General features: G+C 37.2%; 2 protein-coding genes across 8 annotated transcripts in view; one reads left to right on the top strand and one right to left on the bottom strand.

The window, feature by feature from the left end:
* Window positions 1–21,274, bottom strand: part of ATG2B (autophagy related 2B) — a 53,234-nt gene extending 31,960 nt beyond the window's left edge. For 2 of the 3 annotated variants that reach the window (XM_005149532.4, XM_031049379.2), the window contains exons 1-15: window positions 20,697–20,858; window positions 17,407–17,569; window positions 15,427–15,579; window positions 12,480–12,582; window positions 10,991–11,153; window positions 10,313–10,492; window positions 7,462–7,558; window positions 6,257–6,439; window positions 5,444–5,598; window positions 4,639–4,750; window positions 4,220–4,481; window positions 3,167–3,317; window positions 2,586–2,678; window positions 2,239–2,427; window positions 597–870 (exon numbers count right to left, since the gene is read on the bottom strand). In XM_005149532.4, coding sequence (XP_005149589.2) covers window positions 597–870; window positions 2,239–2,427; window positions 2,586–2,678; window positions 3,167–3,317; window positions 4,220–4,481; window positions 4,639–4,750; window positions 5,444–5,598; window positions 6,257–6,439; window positions 7,462–7,558; window positions 10,313–10,492; window positions 10,991–11,153; window positions 12,480–12,582; window positions 15,427–15,579; window positions 17,407–17,569; window positions 20,697–20,858 — 2,440 coding nt within the window. Of the gene's footprint in view, window positions 1–596; window positions 871–2,238; window positions 2,428–2,585; window positions 2,679–3,166; window positions 3,318–4,219; window positions 4,482–4,638; window positions 4,751–5,443; window positions 5,599–6,256; window positions 6,440–7,461; window positions 7,559–10,312; window positions 10,493–10,990; window positions 11,154–12,479; window positions 12,583–15,426; window positions 15,580–17,406; window positions 17,570–20,696 lie in introns of all 3 variants that reach the window. The other variant, XM_034062408.1, reaches the window with a different exon arrangement.
* Window positions 21,275–21,428: 154 nt separating this feature from the next.
* GSKIP (GSK3B interacting protein) lies at window positions 21,429–25,315 on the top strand. 5 transcript variants are annotated; one of them, XM_031049383.2, is made up of 3 exons: window positions 21,429–21,558; window positions 22,645–22,903; window positions 23,517–25,315. In XM_031049383.2, exons 2-3 carry the CDS (start codon window positions 22,646–22,648, stop codon window positions 23,676–23,678), a joined length of 420 nt encoding a protein of 139 aa, XP_030905243.1. In that variant the 5' UTR covers window positions 21,429–21,558; window position 22,645; the 3' UTR covers window positions 23,679–25,315. The 5 variants fall into 5 exon arrangements, with proteins under 5 accessions (XP_030905243.1, XP_030905244.1, XP_030905242.1 ...); XM_031049384.2 differs by having other exon boundaries at window positions 21,439–21,660; XM_031049382.2 differs by having other exon boundaries at window positions 21,440–21,812.
* The last annotated feature ends 321 nt before the right edge of the window (window positions 25,316–25,636 follow it).

The raw sequence follows: 25,636 nt of genomic DNA, 5'->3' as shown, positions 1-25,636 counted from the left end.
CAGCAGTTAGAAAACCAGATGCTTCCAATGCACAGATATCTGCATTTACATTTATAGCATCACTACATTATGTCACAGCCTTGAAAAGTACACAGAATGACAAATCAACTGAGAAGGTTGCAAATATAAACAAATCTCACAGATTTATTAATTTGAAAGATATTAAAGGCATAAAAGTATTAAAGTTTTCTAAATAACAGTTATTTAGGATATCTTTCACTTCTCTTCTAGACTAGACACGAGATTCCTAATTTGCATAGCTGTAGTAACCCTCTACAAATCTTCTAAAATCATTATAGATCCCAGAGATACACTAAATTGAAACAAAGGGGTACAACAATATAACAGAAAGTAGCAGAAATACTAGATAGATATTAAAAAACTAGAATGCAAGCACTACACCTTACACACGTTAGCATTTCTAGTATTATTTTGCCTTGTGCTGGTATTTAGTACACAACACTAAACTGCAGCAAATGTATCTGTTCCAAAATTCAGGTGGAAAGACACTCCTGTGTTAATCCATGAGAGGACTTTTGTCTCATGTAGTATCTGGAAAAACAAAAAAGAGTATTTGATAATGCTAACATTCTTACCAGTCAGCTCTTTAAAGGTAAGCTCTAATTTAACTTGTTCTGGAGTTGACCCTCCTATAAACTCAGTTTTAAATTCCACATCTGTATATTCAAGGTGAAGAATCTCCTTCTGAAGTGATTTCTTAAACCACGGTCCTCTTTCCTGATCTGACCGTAGGTCAGGTATTGGGAAACGAACAGACAGATTTAATGCTGGGGCAGTCACTTGAACTGAAACTCTACAGTTTGCAGGAGTATGTGAATCATCCAGAAAAACTTCAGTAAATGCTTTATGCTAAAAAACAAAGTAAAGGGGGAAAAAAATTAGGAATATTGCACTAAAAGTGATTATGGGAAAAGATTTGATGATGCAGTATCTAAATATGAAAAATATTTTTTCCACATATGACACAAAGCACACATATTAGGACCAATTATTATTACTCTTAGGTTATCCTATTATTGGTGCTACTGAGATTCTACTTACTTAGGAATCAAGCACTTGCAGAGATCAGCAATCTCAAAAAATGGCTTTCTCTCTTAAATTAGAAAGTGAGAGAAACAAACAATACTCAACCACAGTTAGGAATACCACATCTCATCTATTATTTTGTTTGTTTTCCCAGATGTTATTGTTGAGAATCCAGGAACTACTATCATGCATATTTGCCCCTTTCACTATGTCATGGCTTTCAGCTCCCACCACTGACATGTCATTCAAAACCTTCCCAAATGTAGCTTATTGCTGACCATCACTGAAAAGAATCAAACTTCCACAACACAGACATATTGATAGAAATTATTGAAGTTTTACAAGTTTCTTAAATGAGGATTCTTTAAGATTTGAATACTGATTTTCTGTAATCAATCAAAGCAACAATAAAATTACATTAAGATATTTGTGCTATGTAGAAAATCAATTAATTGTATTAACCCTACCTCATGTATTCCAAAAAACCCTTCAGTTTAATGTTACTGTGCTAAATATACTAACACTTAAATCCCACTGACAACCTGAACCAGGACTAACAAGCTCCAACTTCTGGGGGTACTCAGACACTAGAACACAATGCATATGTTTCCCATCCTTTCTACTACCTACTTCAAAAGCAGGTAAGGCACAGCAGAGGCAACTGGGCTGGCTGCGACCTAAAGATTTAAATATAGAAATGGAATTGTCAACAACAGTTAATATAAACTGTTGCATGATGGGATAGATTAGGAATTAGTAATCAGTCAAGACTCTTCTTTTTTTGCCCAGTTCTGCTTGCTGCAAGAAGCTGAGAACTTAACACAGTCTGTGAAGCTGCTACCAACTGCTTTAGGCCTGTTATTAAGCATGCAGTCACTGAATCCAAAATTAGTATCTACATCAGATGGCTACAGTTCTGCATCAGAAGGAAACCCCTCCATGCCCAGCCTCTCCCAAAACCAGCCAAACAAAATATACCCCACACCACCAAAAAAACTGAAAACCAAGAAAAAACACAAAAAATCCCAACCAGACAACCAACAATACACACAAAAATTAAAAAAAAAAAAACAACAACAAAAAAATCCCACCACACATCAATCAGAATTAGCAACCTCAGGCATAGTGCCATCCTGCCTTCCTCCTGCAAACAATCAGCAAGTTTATTAATCAATTTAATTTTCAACTTACCAGGCTTAAATGCTTGTTGTAAGAAGCATACATGTGAGATGCCATCATCTCCACTGTAGTCAGTTTCTGTGGTTGAAGCAAGGAATTTAATCTGTCTACAATACTAATATCCAGCTCACAAAACACTGGACTTAACTTTATTTGTAATTCTGCTTTCTGTGGAACAGAACTGAGTCTCCCTTGACTACCCTGAAAGAAAACAGAAAAAGCACTAAAATTCTTAAAAACAATACAGTGAAATAAATTATAATAACTGGGAGTTAAGGACTCATTTTAACAGAAAGATATTTTTCTTGTAAAACAGAATTAGACAAAGATTGCTATACAGAAACTTGGTCTCATCTTACCTGAGGTCCTCTATTATCTGAATGCTTATAATGAAGCTGAAGGCATGGCATAGCATGAGAATTATTTCCTTTTTCAGAATGAAATGTCAGCAGCTACAGAAAAAGAGAGTTAAAAACACTTAAGAAGAAAAGAGTTGCCACAGGAAAAGATACTTATGACGTTTTACCTAGAACAGACAGTAAACAACCCCATTCAAGTCAGTGAACAGAGCCCCAGCCCAACCACTTATTCAGCCACTGTATTGGATGTCCCTGAACACTAAAATAGCTGGAAGAATAATCACCACCAAAAGAAACCTTCACACTGCTCAACTCCATCAGTTGGTTTTTGGAAAACATTTACTCTAACTCCCAAACCGTGTTGAGCATATTTAAAAGAGAAGTAAACTTATCACTATTCTTGCCAGATATGACAGAAGCCTGGTTCGCTATTTGTTACATTTGTTCTCTCATAAGTTACATTCTAAACATATAACATACTTAAAAAGAAAATTAAAAATTGCAATAATTTTAAAATCTAGCATTATCAGTTACACAAGTAACATTGCTTTTCTACGGAACTCCCTGTATTTTTTACATACCTCTGTATAGTGAGGCTGAATGGAATGAGAGTCAGTAGAAAAAAGGCATTCCAGGAATTCCATATTCCCAATGGATAAATCAGTACTAAAACTTCGAGAGGCAGTCCTTTGTCTTTGTTCATGGGACACTTTAATACCAGTACCTATAAATCTGAATTATTAAAATTATGATTTATGAAACGTAGCATAAAACAACACAATTATGAAAAGTCAAGATTGAAATATGTAAATGATCTCTGCAATCCTTTTCAGAATAAAACTAACATAATTTCTTCGAAAATAAGCAAAAATTCTAACAGATATATAACAGCTAATTGTAACATTTTATATAATTTTCTAATTATAACAGCTTTAGCAACAACAACAATGGAACTCACTTATGTTACACATTCAACAATGATCAGTGTAGAGGTATTTCTAAAGAACACTTTAGATATCTAACCTAAGGTACAAGTCACATAAAGCTGGGAATCTAATATCCTTATATAGACACTGAAAAAGTCAAATGCCTCAAACAGTCAAAATTACATGCATAAGGAAAGAAACTGTACATACACCCTTAAAATTTTACTTCAATACACTGTACTGGGATGGTAAAAACTGGAAAAAAAGACTGTTGACTAACTTTATGGTACTGCTTACATACACTTTTTAGTGCTACTGATATACTATTTTGATTCACATAAAACCCTAAGTGCTTTCAAGAAGAAAACCCAGTATTTGAGTAAATATGATCCTGTAAAATACAGCTATTTCTAAAGAAATAATTTACTTAATGATTTGACTCAGTATTTCTGTGGTAGAAACTCTACCTAGTTTAATTCCTCTATTGTTGAAAAGGGGTAGGTTGATTTTAATGCACTTGTTTTTTTTTTATTTTTAAAAGTCTTCGATAACAGATGTCAAAATTCAAGGCTATTTTGAAACTAACGAAGTATTCTAATGCAATTCAAATATTAAGTGATACAATTTCTATGTAAATAAACTTACTTTATTCAAGTTTACTTAAAATATATTTTTGTTAATTATATTTATTAATAAGCAAAGTTATACCTAAGGTGATCATGAGAACAAGCTTCTGCAAATACTTCTCGGAAGGACAGAAAATCTTCTGTTGAAAACTTAATTGGCTCAATCTTTTCTATTCGGGTAAAGAAATCCCGAGCCATTGGTGTCAATGGGTTAAGATTCAGTGAACTTTCAGGTGGGGGTAAAGGGTCAATATGAAGTACAGACACTGAGAAAGTTCCAACTGCCAGTCTAAAAAGAAGCTCAGGTCTGGATTCATCCACAGAAACAGATCTGGATGGAATAGCTGAAATACAAAATTAAGTTCACATAATTTTTCAGCAATAACACATATATAAAATCATCTTACTTTTGTTTTTCAGTTCTTTTTGCCAAGTTGCTGTATGACAATTCATTTCCAAAATTATCTAAGGAGCAGAATGCAAACCAACATTTTTACGTACATGTCCTTCTTAAGGAAGCCTGATGAACCATATTGGCTGTCAGTGAGGAACCTCTTGGAGGTTGTAGTTCTTGTTTATTACGATCAAGAAAATCACCCCAAGTTGGTTGAAGCTAAAAGAAAAATACATATGATCTTAAATCCAACAAGCAGATGTTAAACTTCAGATGAAACATAAATAATAAGTTAAAGGAACACAAAAGAAAATACATGCATAAGCATTTCATGACATACTAGTGCTCTACAAGGTAACACAGATACTTACTTTGGGCTACACTTTCTAATTCTATGATTGTCTACACCCACATATTTTTAAAGCGGAAGTTGCTCTCTCAATGAGAATATAGTCTCCTGTTTATCTGTAAAAAGCAGAACTGTTCCCCAGGGCTTTTATTAACCAAAACATTAGAAATGTAACAGATCTGGGAAAGATGGCAATATTGACAGCATAATATTTATGTTGTTTCAATGATGTTATATGACAATTTTGTACTTTTTATTGTCATTGCCTGTGTAAGTCCATAATAAAAGAAAGGGCAGACGGCAAATATGCAATTATTGAAAATAAACTATAAAGCTATCTATATAAGCTTGAAGGCATTTGAAAACAAATATGTTCCATTTCCTGGTAACCAAACAGGTAAGAAACTTCCCAATACAATGTTCATAACAGAAAAGAATTGCTAAACATTTTCAGTTCTCCTAGAATTTTGCAATAGTTCTTGATATCGTAAAGAATATTTATGCAACACTTTCAGACAAAAGTGTTAATTTCAAAAATATTTTAAAGGTAGTTAATACTATACCACTGTAGTGCTCAGTGGAGAACCTGCTGGTGTAGTTGTGTATGTACTGGTTAAAGACAGGTCTAGATCCATAGTTGGAGGGTCTCCAAGAGGTGGAAGGGAGGAAAGGCTGTGAGACATGTCCATTTCAGCCATTGAGAAGAAAACTTCTTCTTCTAGTAAGAACCACAGATAGTCAAGTGTTATTTTCTAAAACAAAAAAAAAACCTTTACTATCAACAGAAAATTATTCAGAAGTTTAGAAATCTAATTGCCGGATTAGGCAGCTAAATATATTATTTACAGAAGTTCAAAGTTCTCTTGACACTTCAACTAGTAGTACCTATGGACAGAGATTACTAAAAAAAAAATTATAAATCCTAAACCAGTTAAATATTCCATTTTAATATTCAAATTGGACATATTTCTATGAATTCATACACTTGCCTTTTGACAAAACAGGTTGCATTTTCACATTAAAAGTAATCACCAAAAAATTATTCAAATAGAGGTACAAATATGAGGGCAATACAACTATTATTCTATACTTAATTTCCTCAAGCTTACATTTGAAATGATGTTACATGGCATGTGTATTTACTGTGTTACACAGTAACATACACGTTACTGAACAGTTTTAATGAAATGAATCAAGTCTAGCCTGATACCTAAGCTAAGTATTAATTTTTTATTCAACAGTACAATTAAAGCGTACAATTATTCTACAAAGATCTTTTGATACTTAGTAAATTCTTAAGATTAAAAGATGAACAACTTATTTATTTAATCTTAATGACAGGTTATTTGCTATGCTGCATCACGTTTTAGACTTGCCGCGACTGGAAGGTGTTCTGGCACTCTCTGTTTCATAGAAGCTTTGCTCAGATGACGCCCCTGCTGACAAAGACTCTTTTCTTAAATAACGTTTCAACTCCATCTGAATCCGATACTCATCTTCCTGTTGCATTGGCCGGTTCTTCCTATCTTTACTTGATAATTCTATCCTGCTTAGGCTCTCTGAATAAAAAAAAAAAAAATGACAGAAACTCACTGTAATTTCCTTAACAGCACCCAAAAGAAAAATAAAAAAAAAATTTGAAATTAACCAACTCTTGCTTTATAGATATGCGCATGTATATCCATACCTATACTTTCTCTTGTATGTTAAATGTGGATTTACACGCATTCTGTTGTTTTGAAGATTTGACTTGTCCAAAAGAGATTACTCTCTCCCTAGCATTCTTTAATTTCAAATTTGAAGAAAATGTTTTAAGGTCATATATGCAAATGCATTCACACAAAATATCAACAGTATTTCCCTTCTCAGTCAGCACAATCTCTGAAAGATATGGCTATTAAAGAATTAATAACATTTCAGTTTGAAGATGCCACATACATGACCCTTTTCTAGTTATCCAAAAGGAATTAAGAAGTCCAGTACAAAAAATATATCAGTATCATTATAAGAGTATTAAGCATTTACCCAGGATATGACAAATCTTTTCAAAAATATACTACCTACTTTCATCAAAATATTGTTACATTGGGAAGAGTCAGGGGACAGAGATCTGACACTAACCAAAACACCTTCGTCCTGCTTCTGCAGTATTTGAAACACTGCTATTACTTTGCAAATGTGGACAAATGAACACAATTACTACCTGTTCTACATACTTTTTGCCTTTCACTAAAGCATCGGACAGAGAAGGAACCAAACTTGTGAGACAGCACTGTTTGAGCTCCTGATTTTCTCCACTTACCATTTCCCCATTTCTTGTTCTATTATATAGCCACTTGTCAAGCCTTATTTGTTACGTGGATTTTCATTGCCTGCATGTACAATTTGCAATTTAAGTCAATAAATTGATCATAGCCTTACTCAAGAGGAGCTACAAAACTACTTTGCTAGTTTCAAATAGAAATTAATAAGCATCTACCAAACACAAGTATTTTTTGACCTGAAGAAACTTGTTTATCTTGCAAAGTTTATATTCTGCCCACTGTAATACATATGTAACATTTACAGAATGTTCACTTACCTGGTCCAGCAATTGCTGCCACCATGTCCAACAAAAGATGTACCTGCCTTGGTGACAGAAACAGATGTACAGAGTCTATCTGTCCATCCACATCCAACTGAAAAATAAAAAAAAAAAACAAACAGAACAACCAAACACTTTCAGTAACACTTCAAAAATTTTTCTTTAAAACTTTTTGATCAACTATTTTGATAGTAGATTTAGATGCTGTCAAGGATAGAGCCATTCCAGCAGAATTTTCCATCTTCTACACAACAGATAGAAACTTCATTGTATATTGCTTCCAATCTGCAGCTGGGTAGGATAAACTTAGGTGTGTCACTGATGGCTTATTAGCTTAAAATAAATACACAATCACCCAATAGGAAAATTCAAGAATACCATTAATCTGCTAGTTGTTTAACTTTAGTTATTCTAGAAGTAATCAACAACATAAAGTTAGTATTATGCATTAATTTTAAAATACTGAAGTCAGCACCTCTGAAGTAGGCCTTAAAAAACTGTAAACATTCTCTTCTGGAATCATATTTAGTATATGGATGAATAAATTAACATACTTTCTTCATAAAGTGTAGGACGTTTATAGAAGTTCACTGGTTTGAGATGGCAGCCACTTATCTTTTGAGAGCAGCTCAGATTAAAATTATCTTAAGGACTCAAATCTAGAATCCTGTACTTCCAGACAGTGGTTCATTTGTGTTTATTATATACTGTATTGGGTGCAGGCGTAAAGGTGTTGGCAGCAGGCTATGGTGCAAATGCAGTGTCTGCACTAAGGCATCAGGGTCTGCCCTGTGCTAGGCAGACCTGGCTCCGACCAGCCCTGTAATGGACCCACCACAGGACATGACTGAGCCCATCAGCAAAGGTTTTGGTGCCTCTGTGAAAACATATCTGAGAAAGGGCAAAATGCTGCATGGGCAGTGAGCTAAAACCAGCGAGAGAAACAATCCTACAAACACCAAGATCAGGAAAGAAGGAGGGGGAGAAGGGCTCCAGGTGCCAAAGCAGATGTGCCCTGGAGGAACTTCTAGCCTGTGGAGAGCCCAAACAGGAGCAGGTTCCTGCAAGTGCTGCAGTCCATGGAGAGAAAGCCTCACAGAAGCAGGTTCTCCTGTCAGGAACTGTGATTCATGGATGCCCCATGCAGCAGCAGGTTTATCCTGCTGGACTTTAACCCATGGAAAAGACCCACAGTTTGTGAAGGACCACAGCGTGAGGGACCCACACTAGAGTACAGGAAAAGTACAAAGAGGAAGGAGCAGCAGAGAGCAACTGATATGAACTGGCTGCAACCCTTCAATTCTCCATCCTCCCTTGCACTGCTCAAGCTGGTGAGGAAGTACAGAAGCTGGGAACACTGAAATGAAGTTGTACCTGGGAAGAAAAATCGGTGAGGGAGAGGTGATTTAGTTTGTTTCTCATCATCCAACTTCATTCTAATTGGCAATAAATTCAATTTATTTTCCCTGAGTTGAGGCTGCTCTGCCTATGACAGTAGCTGCTAAATTATTATCTTTATCTCAATCTCTGAGCTTTTCATCACATTCTCTCCCCCTGCCCTGTTGAGAAGTGTGAGTGAGAGCAGCTGGATGGGTATAAGGCAGCCAGCCAAGGTCAACCCACCATAGAACCACAGAATAGTTAGGGTTGGAAAGGACCTTAAGATCATCTAGTTCCAACTCCCTTGCCATGGGCAGGGATACCTCACACTAAACCATATTACCCAAGGCTTCATCCATCCTGGTGCTGAACACTGCCAGGGATGGAACATTCACAACCATAGTCATGGAGGGGAGGAGGGAAGGCATTCAGTGGACTGAATTTATACGAAAATGTACTTTTGCTCATAAAGACTGCAAGCGAATATTTACCTAAGTGGGGAAAATAAATGATTAAGTTCTTTACACTGTTTCCTACTATTTTTTCCATCTTTCACAAAGAGTTGAAAAAAAAAGAAATCACTCTTGCCATGAACTTGTATTTTGTAGTTTACATGATTGTAATGCCTACTAAATTTATTTAACACAATACAGTTTTCAGACTAAAAGTTTAACCTAGACTAAGCAATGTAGCTTATCTCTGCTCTTTCCAGTATGCATGAATTCTACCCATTAAATCAAAAAGAGGTCCTTCTTTAATTTTGTCACGTAACATTATATCCATTCACTAGTTCAGATGTTGCTGTTGTTTGGTATAACAGTGTTTTGCCTGTACTCAAGCCCAACTTGCAGAGACCATTGCTCTGCATTCTATTATACTGAACATCTCATATAGAACAAAAATTAGTCTGTTTTGCCCTCGACAGTTTTTCTTTTGGCTACTTAAAAATACATATAATGATATTAAAGTGGAAAAAAGATATCTAATCTTTGGAAATATTTGGACAGTTAATTTAAAGATGTTAACTGCATTAACCATTCATACTTTTGAAATAGACAGCATTTTTCTATTTCACACCACATAAAATATGTTATTTCACTTTACAGAGGACTCAACCAAATAAACAAGAAAAGTTAAAGATTAACTAGAAATTGCTGGACATAATAAACTTTTATACTGTAACGAACAGTAGCAGAGTTTCATGAATACAAACCAACCTTCTAAAGAGTTACTCCAATACATAAATTCAGTCTAACATAAAGGAATCTACCAGATTTCAGTGTGTTCCTGACTAGTCTGGCCACTATGTCTTATTAGACATATTTACTGGTTTCAAATGCAGAGAAGCTACAACAAAAATAAGGGAATTCTTTCCCCTTAAGAATTTCACCATTGTTTGTATGCAGCAGGAAAAAAAAAATCCTATGTAACTATTAATTTAGTCAAAGACCAAGAAAGCATGACTAACCTTAGCGCCAGGAAGTACTTCATTTTGCTTTAATGTTAGACTCAGCTCCATTCTACCAATCAGCTTACTGATCTGGACAGGATCAGAAGGAGTAACTTCTGGCAAGTTTCTTGTTAATTGTGGATGTGGCTCATAAATGATTTTTGGATTCCAGCTAGGTGAAAGCTTTGGTTCACTTGCCTTAAAACATTGCAGAAAAAGGAATAAGAATGTATCCCATTTCTTACAAAAGAACAAACAAACAACAAGCGTTTCAAATATTCTTAACACAAATTATCATTTTACACAAATATACATTTGATAATGGCATTAAAAATATGTATACATCACTGTGAATGAAACAAGTAATGTAAAAGGTGAAACAGGCCTTTGTAAAAAGTGGAGCAAGTTCCCACAGAACAGTGAACTGTAGGACTTCTACACATTCAAGCTGCAACCAGATTCCAGTACAACACACGGTAAAATTTGCTCAGTTCTAAAGTCTCCATTTCCTTTTCCCTCAAAATCAAACAGGAAGTAATTATGAAATTTATCAAACACAGATTCAAGAAGTTGAATTTCTACATCATTCAGAATAAATATAATATATAAATATATGTTATACCTTTTATATATATAAAAATATATAAAGTCTATGCTTTATGAATTTACATTATTATATAATGTATTTAATTTTACCAGCTGTGTGGCTGAACACACTGGGGAGGACTTTGCTGATGCAGGAAACTCATCCCAAAAGAAAGAGATGCCTGAGAGCTGCAGTAACTTATGAGCAAAAGCTGTGGGCTGATGCACATTAATTCCAGAGCACTCATCCGCAGTTTCATCACAGTACGTAGTTCTAGAGAATAAAAGAAAAGAAATAAAGATGGTAGGTGCATGTAAATTGTTACATTTACCACGCCATTTAGCCTCCAAGTTTGCACATGCTCTCTCTCGCTCGCTCGCTCTCTTGGGACTATCTACAATGCCAATAACTGTCCTGAAAGCAGAAACCACCACTCTGTTGGAATGGGTGGAAATCTTACCTTTTCTACAGGGCACCACAGGACAATTGTGACATGCTTCTGGTGTGAACATATCCTAGCACTTATGTCTAATCTGACCATAAAGTGAAGGAGTCTGCCCAACACATCTATACACACATTTCCATTCCAACACACACAATTCTCACTTCAAAAATGTGATTTTTTGTTAAACATCTGCCATCTAAAATTTTTCTGTGGTATAGAAGGGCTTGAAAGTAACATTCTGTCAAAATAAAAAAATGGAAATTGAGAGAACAGGCTCCAGTCCTGTAAAATTTCAGTGAAATTGAATTTCTTACACTGTAATACTGACATACAGCACAGACAGTAAACTCCTAAAAAGATGCAAGTCTCCATATAATAAAATTTATGGTGGGAAAATACACTTACCTTTCTATAAAAAAATAGTAACATCAAATAACATGCTATTTAACAGTTTCCTTCAATCTAGTTTTTAAAGAACAGAAAAGGAACTTTGTTCTGGCACTGGACTTCCATAAGAAAAATAATTACAATTTTACTAACATCTCTCCTGAACATAACAACCTTAAGTTTACAGATTTTTAAACACAATTATATTTAACTCGCATTTCTCAGTAAGAATCAATTTAATTTAGTAATGATTTCAACACTTAGCAAGAAAGTATGATTACACTATCCCATAGCTCAAAAAACCACCAACTTTAAGAATGTGTACACTATTCAAGTTCAAAGTTATAGAATACACGTGGGCTCTTCTCAAAGATCACAGAGGACCTAAAATCTTCCAGGTTTTTTATTTTTTCAGGACTACCTTTGTCTCTGAAAATATTTAGTGCCTTGCTCAAAAGGGTCTGTTCCTTTTGTGTATCAGAGATTGCCTGATCTGCCAACAATATCCATTGGCAGTTGAATATCTGAGAAATTGTATTAAGTTATCTTTGGAAAATCCAGAACTGTGGTATGGTGGTTAAATACCTTTAGCTTACACATGTTAAGTGGAAGCTGAATGGAGAAAATGCTCACTGGCATTATAAAAAGAGGTAAGAGCTAGTGTCTAAGGACTAAGAATGTGTGTGCATGGGTAAAATATATTGCACAAGAAATAGCAAAAAGTGCCTTAGGAAACAAAAAAAATACACGTTAGAAAAAATGTTTACCTTTCAATTCTGATTTCAAGCGCAGCTCCACTTTTAGAGTTTTCTGGCACATGTTCTATTCGCAGAACAGTATCTAAAAAGGTAACTTTCACTCTTCTTAGAACTTTAATGACAAAACAGAAAGAGATCATGCAAGCATTTAAATTACTCAACAACTTTTATGACTAAATTTAAAACTGTCTTCCATTTTGTTTATTTTTTCAGTATTTATTTCAGTGTGAAGAGAATTTAATAATGGAACAAGACATCAAATGACAATGTAAACACCTACTAAATGTCCAATATGTACACCCATACCTTGCAAAGGACCTTTAATGCATGGATATCTGGGCAAGCCACAACACAAGCCAAGTTTTTTTATGGCTCAGTGTGGGAGATCCTCAAAAAAGTTCCTGCTTTATTGTGCATTATGTCTGAACTCCTAAACACTGCTTATAGCACCACTCTACTCTGGCTGAATACTTCTATTTCTAGATCTGGTTTTAAACACTTCCCTTAGCTCAGACATATCAGCACCAGGTTCTCTACTGCAAAATGCGGTCATAACACCAGGAGGTCTCCATGGATGGATAAGGAGCTGCCGAGAAACTCAGAATGAAAAAAGAAGCTTAGAGAAGGGGTAAACAAGGACAGGTGGCCTGAGTGGAATACAGGAAGTCCAGGAAGGTAGAGACCAGGTTAAGAAAGATAATGGCGCAGTCAGAAACAAGTCTGGCCAGGTATGTCAAAAAACAGGAATGGCTTCTATAGCTATGTTGCAGACAAAAGAAACTAGGGATAATGTGAGTCCTCTCCAGAAGCAAATGGGAGAACTGGCTACCCTGGATTTGAAGAAAGCTGAGGTTCTCAATTACTTATTTGCCTCAATCTCCACCAGCAAGTGCTCTGATCACATCATTCAAGTCTTGGAAAACAAATACAGGGATTGTCAGAATGAAGACCTCAGGCCCACTGCAGGAGAGGATTGCGTTCAAGATCATCTTAGAAACCTGAATGTGCACACATCCATAGGACCTAATGAAATACATCTGTGGGTCCTGAAGGAGCTGGCAAATAAAGTTCCTAAGCCACCGCTCATCATAGTTGAAAAATCATGGCAGTCAGGTGAACTTCCCAACAACTGAAAAAAGGGAAACACAACCCCCATTTTCAAGAAGGGGAAAATGGATGACCCAGGGAATTACAGACCAGTCAGTCTCACCTCTGTGCCTGGCAGGATCATGAATCAGATTCTCTTGGAAACCATGCCAGGGCACATGAAAAACAATGAAGTGGCTGGTGACAGCCAACATAAGTTTCACTAAGGGCAAATCATGCCTGGTCAATTTGCTGGCCTTCTATGATGGGGCTACAGAAGTGAGGTAAGGGCAAAGCAGCTGACATCATCTACCTGGACTTGTGCAAAGTGTTTTACACAGTCCCATATGACATCCTTGTCTCTAAACTGTACTAACATAAATTCAATGGACGGACTACCAAATGGGTAAGGAATTGGCTGGATGGCTGCACACAGAGAGCTGCAATCAATGGCTCAGTGTTCAAGTGAAGACCAGTAATGAGTGGTGTCCCTCAGGGGTTGGTGGTGGGATTGATCCTGTTCAACATCTTTGTTGGAAACCTAGACAGTGGGATTGAATGCACCCTCAGCAATTTTGCCAATGACACCAAGCTGCATGGTTCAGTTGATACGCTGGAGGGAAGGAATGCCATCCAGAGGGACCCTGACATGCTTGTGAAGTGGCCAATGCCAACCTTATTAAGTTTAACCAAGCCAAGTGCAAGATCCTACACCTGGGTCAGGGCAATCCCAGTCACAGCTACAGGTTGGGCAGAGAATTGGTTCAGACCAGCCCTGCGGAGGACTTGGGGGTGTTGATCAATGAGAAACTGAACATGAACTGGCAGTGTGCGCTCAAAGCCCAGAAAACCGACCGTATCCTGGACTGCATCAGAAGGAATGTGGCCAGCAGGTCAAAGGAGGTGATCCTCCCCTCTGCTCTCATGAGACCTCACATAGAATACCATGTGCAGTTTTGGTGTCCTCACCATAAGGACATGGAGCTGTTGGAGTAAGTCCCACAAGGATAACAAGGGGGCTCAAGTGTCTCCCAAATAAAGACAGGCTGAGAAAGTTGGGGCTATTCATTCTGGAGAAAAAAAGGCTGCATGAAGACCTCATTGCAGCCTTCCTGTATCTGGAGGGGGCCTGTAAGGGTGCCAGAGAACATTCAGGGACTGCAGCAAAAGGACAAGGGGTAATGGGTTTAAACTTAGCAGAAGTTTAGATTAAATATAAGGAAGAAGCTCTTTACTGTGAGGGTGGTGAGGCACTAGAAGAGGCTGCCCAAAGAAGTAGTGAATGCTCCATCCCTGACAGTGTTCAAGGCCAGGCTGGACAGAGTCTTGGGTGACATGGTCTAGGGTGAGGCATCCCTCTGCCCATGACAGGTGGGTTGGAACTAGATGATCAGCATGGTGTGATTATTGGGATACATATGTCATAACAGATCAGCTCTGTGTAAAATTAAGCAAAAACACATTCTTTTTCCCCCCTTCAACAGCATCACTACTAACAACCAAAGTTTGTGTAACAAACTAATAGGCACCTCCAATACTAATGGGACCTCACCACTCAAGCACAGATTTAGGTACATTTGTTCCAGCTAGATTTGTTCTAGCTTGTTCTAGGTGTAAACAACTTCTGGATCTGAAGTAGGATTCATTCTGCCCACTGATGGAACTATACACATATTTTAGTAAGTAAGTAGACTTTTTTCCCCACTTCAAAAGCACAATCAATTGTCCTGCTTTCCTGTTTAAATTTACAGTAATGCTAACAAGTCAAAATCCGTGAGAAACTTATGGCAAATGAGATGCCATTTTGTAAAACAGAGACAACAAATTCATTTAATCTCAAATGTTCATTCAGATCACAGTTATTTCATACCTGTTTCAATAGTTTCTGCAAATTTTTCAAGTCCTTCAAAAGGCTGGGACCCTTCTCCTTGTTCATCTGTCAATTTTTGGCTAAGACACTCTTTTGCAAGCTGCATACTACTGGTCATAAAACTTGACCAATACATAGGCTCAGACCCGGATGCTGCAGAGTAAAAGAAGTCTTAAAAAAATCGGACTGCAAACATTTTGAAACAATAAGGAAGAAAAAGAAAAAATAATGAAAAACAACAAAACAAACAAAAACATTTGGCATATCCAAAAAAGAATTTCAACAGCTTACTAAGAAATCAAACTTTAAAATAAATTTAGTTAGTTTCTCTTTATACATTGTACTACTATAAAATTACTTTAATATATTTAGATTTTATTTCTTAGATTCTCAGATTTGAAAACTCGATATAAACAAGATAAACCAAGGACTAAGTGTAACCAATCTTTAGCACTGGTTTAAATGAATAGTTTCTGAAGTACTTTTATTATATTGGCATGATTTTACGGGCATAATTGGCAAAAAGAAATCAAAGAATTTACACCACCCTACCCCCAAGAATTCTTTTAAGGTTTCTTATTCTAGTTGAAACATACCCTAGATGGAAAAGACTAAACAAGGTTTAAGCTATTATTTTAGTATACTAAAACATTTTTTAAATGTCTAACGCAGACCTAACATGTTAAGTAGATCACAACAAAACATGAGAGCACATCACATAATAAGCTGAACAACTGTTTTAGCAGCCAGATTAACTAAATTGACAGTGCATTCCTATCAGCTAACACCAAGCCCATTGTGAGAAAATACTGTTTAATACTGGATTAGAAAAGTTAACTGAATTCAACTGTAACACTCTAGTATAGACAAACATATAACTAGCACATATACTAACATGTTAAACAGGCAAAACATTCCAGTTTAGTATCCAGGTCTGGAAACATCCATATGGCTACAGAAGTGTGATAAACCCAGCACTGTAGGTTTTGCTTACTGTATTATAAAGCCTTGCGCATCAAAGAGGACTAAATGAGTGTAAGTAAAGCTTCCTCCTAATACTAACATTCTTTCAGAGAAATAATCTTACATCAAACAGTAAGATAGCTCAAAATGTACTTCCAGTTAAACAAATAAGAACCAAATGCAGCATAAATATAAGCAAGTTATTTAAGGTAACTCGCAAAAGATGGAAAACAGCGTTTATGTATTTTTTCCTCTTCTTTATGATCCATTTAAGAAGTGTTTTCTTCCATCTTGTCTATACTAGAGAAAAACAAAATCCTTCAGACATTCCATAAAAATTTTCTACATGCTACAATTGTACTAAATGTCCCACATGCATTGTAACAACACATCTTAACAGAATTTATGGAGGCTTGATAGTCGATGAAAATTTATCACCAGGACAATCTAAACTACATCAGTTAGACCCATATTGATGCAGACAAGCTACAAGAGCTCAGCCAATCCTCTAAGCTATAGACAAATAGTATTAGTTGTTCTCCAAATACAGAAGATGATGCATCTTTTACCCTAAAGTTGCCAAAGAAAGACAGAATCTCACTGTTACCCCCTCCATCCTCTTTCACTATTGTGTTATGTTACTGCCATCAAACAGCCAGCTATTGATGTTGACTAACAGCAATTGGAATACAATCCCCAAAAATCCTAGCTAACAAAACCTGCCACACAGTATTATTTTCATTTCAGTATGTCTGAACAGTTTAGGAAGAGAGATAAAACAGTAAGAACATTATAAACATTTTATTTAACAGAAGAGCAACCATTTGAGAAACACTTGACAAGCAACTGACTGACAACACCTGAAAGTTTCTTTTTTTAATATATTCTCTATCATTAATTTGTGTAAATTAAATGGCATTTTAAATAAGGCTAAGAACTAACTAAAGCAAGTGTATCATTTGGCCTCTGAAAAAAATGTAAAGTATCTCCTTTTTGAAAATTAAAAAATAAGCCTACCAAGCCTTGGTCTTGGCCTGAAGACCATCTCTAATCCTTTTACTTCTAATGCACAGTTATCCTGTAGCAATGACCCCCATGGAACAGATAAAGAAATTGATTGGATAAATCCATCTGTGACTTCCAGAGGTGCATCTGCAGACTCCAGGATCTCATTAAGACACTAGAATAAGATAATAATAATAATAATAATAATAATAATATACATATCCACAGCTTTGCATGCAACAAGTAAAAATATATTGAGGCTACGAAAACAAATGGTAGTCAGAAAGACAATAAGTTAGCCATTTTCAAGTATTTCGATTCCATTGTCAATTATTTTGCATTAATGACTTGGCTTTCAGCATAATACAGATTTCTTTGTGGTAGCTCTCTGTACAAGATGTATTTTTGTACCACACAAAAAAAATAAAAATAAAAAAACACACCATACCAAAAAAAAAAAACCAGCCTGCTATCTTACTGTTACAAGTACTATGGTACTGACACAATTTATAGTTCCTCTAGCAGTACTCGAGGAAAGCTGAACAGACTGACAGCAAAAACATAAAAAGCATCCGGTTCCTGTGGCAAGAGTATCTTGCTAGCATGTAATTTCAATGTAATATTGATAGTACATTTCTCCCTGGCTCTGGAACACAACCATTTATTCACATCTTGCTGTATAACATACTTTCCATTTTTAAATAGTAGTTTAATGTGTTCAGTGTTGAGCACTAATTTAAAAATCAAAGCTCAGTGAGCAGACCAACATTCTACACAGACTGTTTGGTTCATCCAATCCTTAATAGTGACATTAGAAATAAAACTACAAGCAAGATGCCAAAAAATGTTTTCAGAAAACATTTTTCATTCCTATGTCTCCGGGTGCAACTTTCTCATCATGTTTACTTGTTGCTGTACTTATGCTCTTAATAACTTTGCTGTTAGAATTTTGTTTGCTTCCATGTTCAATTTTTCTGGTTTCTGTTCCAAAGTCCACTCAAGCAGCAGAAAAAGACACCAACTTTAAAAAAACAGAACCAGAAGCAGCTCTGCTGGGAAATAAAAGAATCAATAATTGAGATTCAGTTTCATTAAAACCTGGTTTTGAGCTAAATGTAAGAATTAAAGGTGCAGTAATAGCATAAGAAAAAAAGTATTTGGCATGAAACCTGCATCTGAAAATATTAGAGATTCATCTAATTTACTTGAACCTTTACAAAATAACTTTTTAAGGTTCCTACAGCAAAAAGCCAGTTACCATATTTTGAATAAATCTGATTCATATGTTTTTTTGCTACTAGCATAAACGGCAATAAAAATGAAGGTATTTTAACCCAGTGATTTTTTAATAGAAATTTCCTATCTAAAAGCAAAAATCAAGTATTCTTATAGCTAAATTACTTTATAAACAAGCCAGCTGTTCCTTGAAAGCAGCAATTAGAGCATTCCAAATGAAATTTAAAACTGAACACAATACTCATGTCAGGACTTGTTTCCACACTACTGACTGAAAGTCTCCAGGTGGAAATCAGGACAATACTAGTAACAAATGCACTATTCAATGTGTATTAAAATTCAGCCACAGACATCATGGGTTACATTCTGATTTTTCTAGACAGCCCAGGTCCCAAGAAGCAAAGAGGTTACAGTAATAATCCCAGGTATTCCTACATACTCTAGAACCTATAAACACGTACAGCGTTGGCTAAAATACCTACAGTGTTAAGATGAACATTAGTATTAACAAAAATATACAAGAAAATGTGTAAAAATACAGTCATCCTGGTGATTCATAGAGAACAAGCTTACAATGACAATTGGGGGGACTGGGGGAGGGTGAGAGAGCTGTAGTACTTCCATGACATCTGTTTTTGCAATCTGTCACACATGAGAAAGTCACATGCAGAGAACCTCAAACATGTCACTGTTTACAAGCGGAGAAGAAAAATTATGATCTACAAATGGGGAAAATAACCTGAACATTATTGTATACACATCTAATTACTATCACTGTTTAATCACATAATTAACTGTTCATTTAGTACTGGTCCATAAATGGTACTGTTTGAAAGTATTCACATTTTAAACGATGTCACTATGAAGAGTGGGGCGATACCCACTAGAGGGCATAATAATTCAATTAAAGCAAGACAGCCTTATTGCCTGCCCCGGAAAACAAGTTGCACGCACAGCCAGCAAAGAGGAAAACAAACAAGCAAACAATTAAAAAAACACCACGTTAAATCACTAGTAATATTGAGCATTTCTGCAGATCTATGTCTCCTACCACTTTCACACATATTTTTGCATCATCAACTGGAAAAGCATTATTTGAAAACATCATATTCTCCCAAGTATATTAAAAATGTACCAGCATGGCCTAATACCAGAACATAGTATAGTAAAAATGTGTTTTGAAAGTACTCTCTAAAGCAATAAGCATGTGTACCCAGTTCATCATCTGTGCTACCCTCGAAGTCAATGACTGACTCAGAACACTGCTTAGGGCTCCTCATGACAGTCACTTGACTGGCAGGTAGAATTCAGTAAGCTGGGTAATTAACCCAAGAAACTTCATTAAATATTACAAACATAGACACTGACCTGTGAATTACTACAGTAGGCAGAAAGTAATGCAGAGATGTTTGTGCACAGACACACACACATACATAGATATAAAACATACACATCAGGACTGAAAAAAAGCTTCAGCTGGTTCAATGACAGCCCATCTGCTAAGCAATCTCCAGCTAAAAACAGCTTTCCAGTTGTCAACAAGTATTTTCACCACTGCAAGACTAAGTAAAATTTTTAAGATATCTACGTGGACTAAGCTCGGTATAACACTGCCAATAAGAATCAAGATTTCTTCAAGATGAAGACAAAGCATAGATAGAACAAGATTACTTTATGTTATCATCATGGTATGTAGACAGCAAACATAGTCCTCAATAACTATAGCAGCAATTTCTGGTAGTTTGTGCTACAGTAGCTCTTTCTCCCCAAAATATTAGCAGCTACTGCATTTTTTTAATTTTTGTTTCCTTGCTTATACTTAAAAATAACAAAAAGTGTGACTTGAAAAACATATCCACAGCAAACGTCTAGATTTCCCCCCCCCCCTTTTTTAAAAGCTAGGCTAACAGAGAAGAATTATGGATGAAATGCTAATTATGGCTCTAACTTTTTACATAAAGGAGGCTGGGTACTGAAAATAAAGTGGGTGGTAGTGGGGAGCAGGGAATCAGCTGGTCCCTCAGACGCAGCAGGAACCGAGGGGGTGAGGCGACAGCATCTCTTACCCACTTATCCAGAGGGACCTGCGTCAAGGAGCCGGTACCCTGGTAGAGATCCAGACTGAGCTGCTCTAGGCTGAGCTTCTCCTGCAAGAAGTGGCCCAGGTACCTCTGCAGCAGGTACCTACAGGCCCTCTTCTTGATGGACTCCGAGAAAGGCCACGGCATGGCGGCTGAGCGCCGGTGGCCGTGGGGCCAGGCAGCGGGCCGGGGCTGGGACGGGGGCCGGGCAGCGGGCTGGGGCTGGCCCCTCCGGCGGGCGGACAGAGAGAGGTGAGTGGGAGCCGCCAGGCCCAGCCTCGCTCCCCAGCGCGAGTCACCCCAGGAGCTTCCTGCTGCCAGGCGGCGCCCCCGCCGCCCCTCACACCACCGGTGGGGCGGCACTGCCTCCCCTCAGGGCGAAGAGGCGCTGACAGGTAGTTCCATCCTCACTCGGACACCGTCGCCGCCATCTTCTCGGCAGCCCGCAAATGTGGAGGGGACCGCCGCGGCCACGCTCTGCACAGCGAGACGCTACGCTAAGCGGGGAAGGAGCTAATGAACGGGAAACCCGCCCCCCGACCGCGTCAGCTCTGCACCGCCGGCGAGGACGGCAGAGCTCAGCCGCGCCAGGCTGTTTGTCTTCTTCCTCCCCGCGTACCCCCCCCCCCCACACACACACCGAAAGCCGTCACCGGTGCCGTGACGTCTGCACGGAAATGGCGTCGCCGAGAGAAGGAGGCGGGGGCGGAAGTGATCGCAGATGGTGGGGTGGGGGCGGTGTTGCGTTGGAGAGGGTCTCTTCTGCCGGGGGTAGCTGGGAGCGCTCTGGTGGCCGGAGGCGGCTAGGGCCGCTTCTCTGGTGAGCGGCTCTGAGGAAAGCGGCGGGGTAGGTTGCTCTCCGCTGGCAGCGCAGGGTGGAGTGGAGTCGTTTGGAGTCTGGCGGCAGTGCCTCGATTGCCTGCCGCCGGGGCTGGTAGGTGGGCTCCCGGTACGTGGCGCTCCTGCCCGCGATCCTCGGGGCAGCGGTACAGCCGTGATCTATGGCTGTTCGGCTGTCAGTGAATCGGACTGATTCGCTGCTAATGAGAGACTGCGGAGATCGGTGGCCAACTCTCTTGCTGCCGTCAGTCTTCGGAATATGTATGTAGATTCAAGGTGGCTGTTTGTTAAGGAATGATAAATCTTACGCAGCGATCGTCTTGCGTGTTGCAGATCGGTTATAGCCAGCTCCCTTTCTATCCTGGCAGCAACTACCAGAGCACTCGGGCCCGCGTCGCAAGGGGCTTTCCCTGGTGCTGGGGGAGGCTTCCCTGCGGGGTAGGTTGGCTGAGGCCTTTTGGCCACACTGGTACCTGAGAAGCCTAATGCTGGATTCGCTGTGGTCACCCCCAAACAGTCTGTTCCTTCTTACTTAACAACAGTCCCTTACAAAGGTGAAATGTATTGACAGTGGTGCATAGAAGCTGAATAGAATTGTGATGGTAAGCAGAAAGCTGGTATTTACATGTCTATACCCTCTGAAAACCCATTTATTTCACAGACTTAGTTCTAAGTTTTTCTAAAATTCACCAATAGGTCTTTATTTTCTACCGCTATTGATTTTAGTTTTTCCAGGCTAATGTCATCCTACTGCATTCTGGATCAGCAAAATGCAGAATTAATTACTGCTGAATCATAACAGTCTTATACAACAGAATGTGAGTTAATTGCATAAGAAGCAACTTCAGCAATACTGATACTACTTCTACATGCTAATGTAACTTTCTTTAGCACTTGGTCTCAGTTTGTTCATCCTGGGTTTGAGTTCTCTGGACTGTCATGAGTTCTAGAAGTCACTGAGTCTCATATTTTCTTTTTTTTTTTTTGACAGTGTTAAATATGTCTGTTTAAGATATGTCTTTTTGCTTTACAGTGTTAATATATATTGAGTATAGTGGTATAATAAATGTAAAATAAATGTTTCCATATGCAGAATGGAGACCAACTGCAGTCCTGTGGAGTTACCCAATAATACAGAGTTTGAAGAGGATTCTGATTATAGAGACTTTGAAGGAACAGATGTGAAAGATATGAGACTAGAAGCTGAAGCTGTTGTGAATGACGTTCTGTTTGCTGTCAGCAACATGTTTGTCTCAAAAACCCTTCCTTGTGCTGAGGATGTGGCATATATCAATGTTGAAACCAGGGAAAGGAACAGATACTGCCTGGAGCTCAGTGAAGCAGGACTCAGGGTAAACTAATTTGTTTAAAATTTCTTAAGCCTCTCTGTTTTGAACAATGATTGTGTTCAAAAGATGCTTAGAAAAATACATCAGCATACATATTCCTCCTGTACTTTTGTTACAGCCTATTCTACATGTTTTCTCCTAGCAAGTAGAAATTTAATTAGTTACTTACAATAAAGCAAGAGGGAAACTAATGAAAAGCCTGGCATTTATTTGTGACACAAAAATTGAAGCAGCAGTTTGTTACAGGCGCATGTCAGTCTTTGGGTTTCTCAGGTACCCAGTTAAGTCAGTAATACAGCATATGTACAACTCTTTTTACATCATTTGTATTTTTTTGTGCCATCATGTAGATGAACAACTTCTCTTCCAAGGTCATAATGATAAATTTTACTAATATTATGAGTTTTGGACAGAAGATATCTGAAACTGTCTAGATACTGTATTGTAAGCCGCATTGTAGAAAGCTCAGATTGGGATTTAAATCCAGTATCTTTTGTTCTTACGTTCTTACATTACTGTACTACCCTGACTAGCAAAATTAAATGTTGTGATACCTATTTCTCATGGCAAGGGAATCATAACCATAGAAATGTAACCAATTATTTATTTGTTGCAGGTAGTAGCTTATGATTTTGATCAGGCTGATGACAGATTGCAAACTCCATACCATGAAACTGTCTACTCCTTATTGGACTCTCTCAGCCCTGCATATCGAGAGGTGTTTGGGAATGCATTACTACAAAGACTAGAAGCTTTGAAGAAAGACAGTCAGTTGTGATTTACCCACATGCAAGGAAGTTTTCATCTAGAAGGAATTGTTAATATGAGGCTCCGAGATCTTTCTTACAAACATCTTAAGCTTCATTTTTTGCGTTAATATCAAATTCATGCTAGTACTACTCTATAAAATCTCCTACAATGGATTTGCATATATCACAATGCTATTAAAAGCAACTTTGATAAATAACAAGCATTTCTTAATTTTACTTTTTTGTTGTGTGTGAGCAAGTTGCTTCTTACAACCTTCAAAAAAATTGGTCTCTTTACAGAGTTATTATCCAAACATAAAAAAAAGACTGAATGTTAAATATACAAGTATTAATTTTTGTGTTTGTGCTTGCTGATAGTTTATCATATCTGCCCTTTAAAATAGAAGCTAACTACTTGCTCTACCCAAATAATGAAAAATAATTGGGAAAACTACTGTTCTGCAAAGAACAGAATTTTAGCTTAATTTGCTGCACATTTATTAAGAAGAAACCTGGTTCTTCAACAGTCAAACATTGCTTATATAGTGACAGTATCTGAGTTAAAAGCAAGCTTTGGTTTTATTTGATCAGTCCTCGTCTATACCAACCAGCAATCTCCAAATAATAAATGAGATGTACTGCTAATATATGAATGTATTATCTGAGTTGCAAGAGTTAAGCACAGAGTTTGGATGTAATGGGCTACATTTCCTAAATATGATGTTATATATGCTGTATATATATGTATGTTATATTGTAACTGTATGGGAGGCTTGAAAGACATTTCACTATTCTGAATGTGTGCTTACATAATGTACAGGATATACCGAAGAGTATTTTTACTTCAGCCTTTACTTTCTATAATACAGTACTTTAGCACTCCTGTTTTTCACATTTTATCCTTTTAATTGTACAGCATCCTCTCCTAATGAATACTAAGTAAGCACTGTAATTTTAATTGCATTGTATTGGTTTGAAACCAAAGGCTGTATGAAATTTGCTAAGACTAATACAAACTGGAAGAGATAACTTGTATTTTCTACTTGAAAACTGGTACAAATCTCTTTATGAATCTATTGTTCTGCTATAACTTTTCAAGTATGTACTGAATGGTAAACTTTTTTAAAATTGCAGTTGGTTAGAAATACCAGTACTGTTGAACTAACATTCTGTGATTATCATACTTTTTGTATTCTTGTATTATTCAGTATTTGTGCATATTTATTTAAATAATCCTGCCATGCTTTTGTGATAAGTACAGGCAGTAACTTTTTTGGGGCCACAGATTCCAGTGACTTCAGTAGAGCTATATTGTCTTCTACCTGCTAAGGGTTATTCATGTTAATTGGAGAAGGCTTGTAGCGTTTTTGTAGTAGCTTTGGGGTAGTGATGCACAGCTGTGACTGACAAGACAACTGTAGGTAGTGCTTCTGTTTTCCAGAGCTTGTTATCTTTTTAGGTTGAAACTTCTGCTATTAATCCTCTGCCCTAGGATATGCTTCCATGCTCTAAAAATTGTTCATAGGCTCTCTTTTGCACACAGGTCTGTGGTATGTGGTTGGTCCTCTGTGAGGAGAATGTACTTTACCAAATTTATATTTGAATATTTTTCTGTGCAACTAATTTACTTGATCAATTTCTGTAACTAAAGCATTAAATAAGTAAACTGGTGTGTTGTTTTCTTGGGGGAAGCCGCTGAAAAGGGGGATAGAAAACAACAGTCATCATGCCCATAAAAAAACAAAACAAAATATTTAACAAGTATTTGAAAACCTTTGACTGTAAACTTGTGTCTGCTGAAACTTAGTAATGAAAAAAACAAGGCAGGTGATTGTGAAGAGGAACTTGGAAAGGCAGTGTTAGAAATACAAGTGGAAAAAATGCCAAATTATATATTACATTGCTAGGATACTTTGCTGCCCTGACGTCTTTAAAATACTTTGTTATTTTGTGTGCTTATTATAAACATAAGCTAAGAAATACTTTA

Source organism: Melopsittacus undulatus, chromosome 4 (genome assembly GCF_012275295.1).
Source record: "Melopsittacus undulatus isolate bMelUnd1 chromosome 4, bMelUnd1.mat.Z, whole genome shotgun sequence".
NCBI lineage: Eukaryota > Metazoa > Chordata > Aves > Psittaciformes > Psittaculidae > Melopsittacus > Melopsittacus undulatus.
Note: the sequence above shows the minus strand (reverse complement) of the source record. Positions and strands in the feature narration are given on the sequence as shown.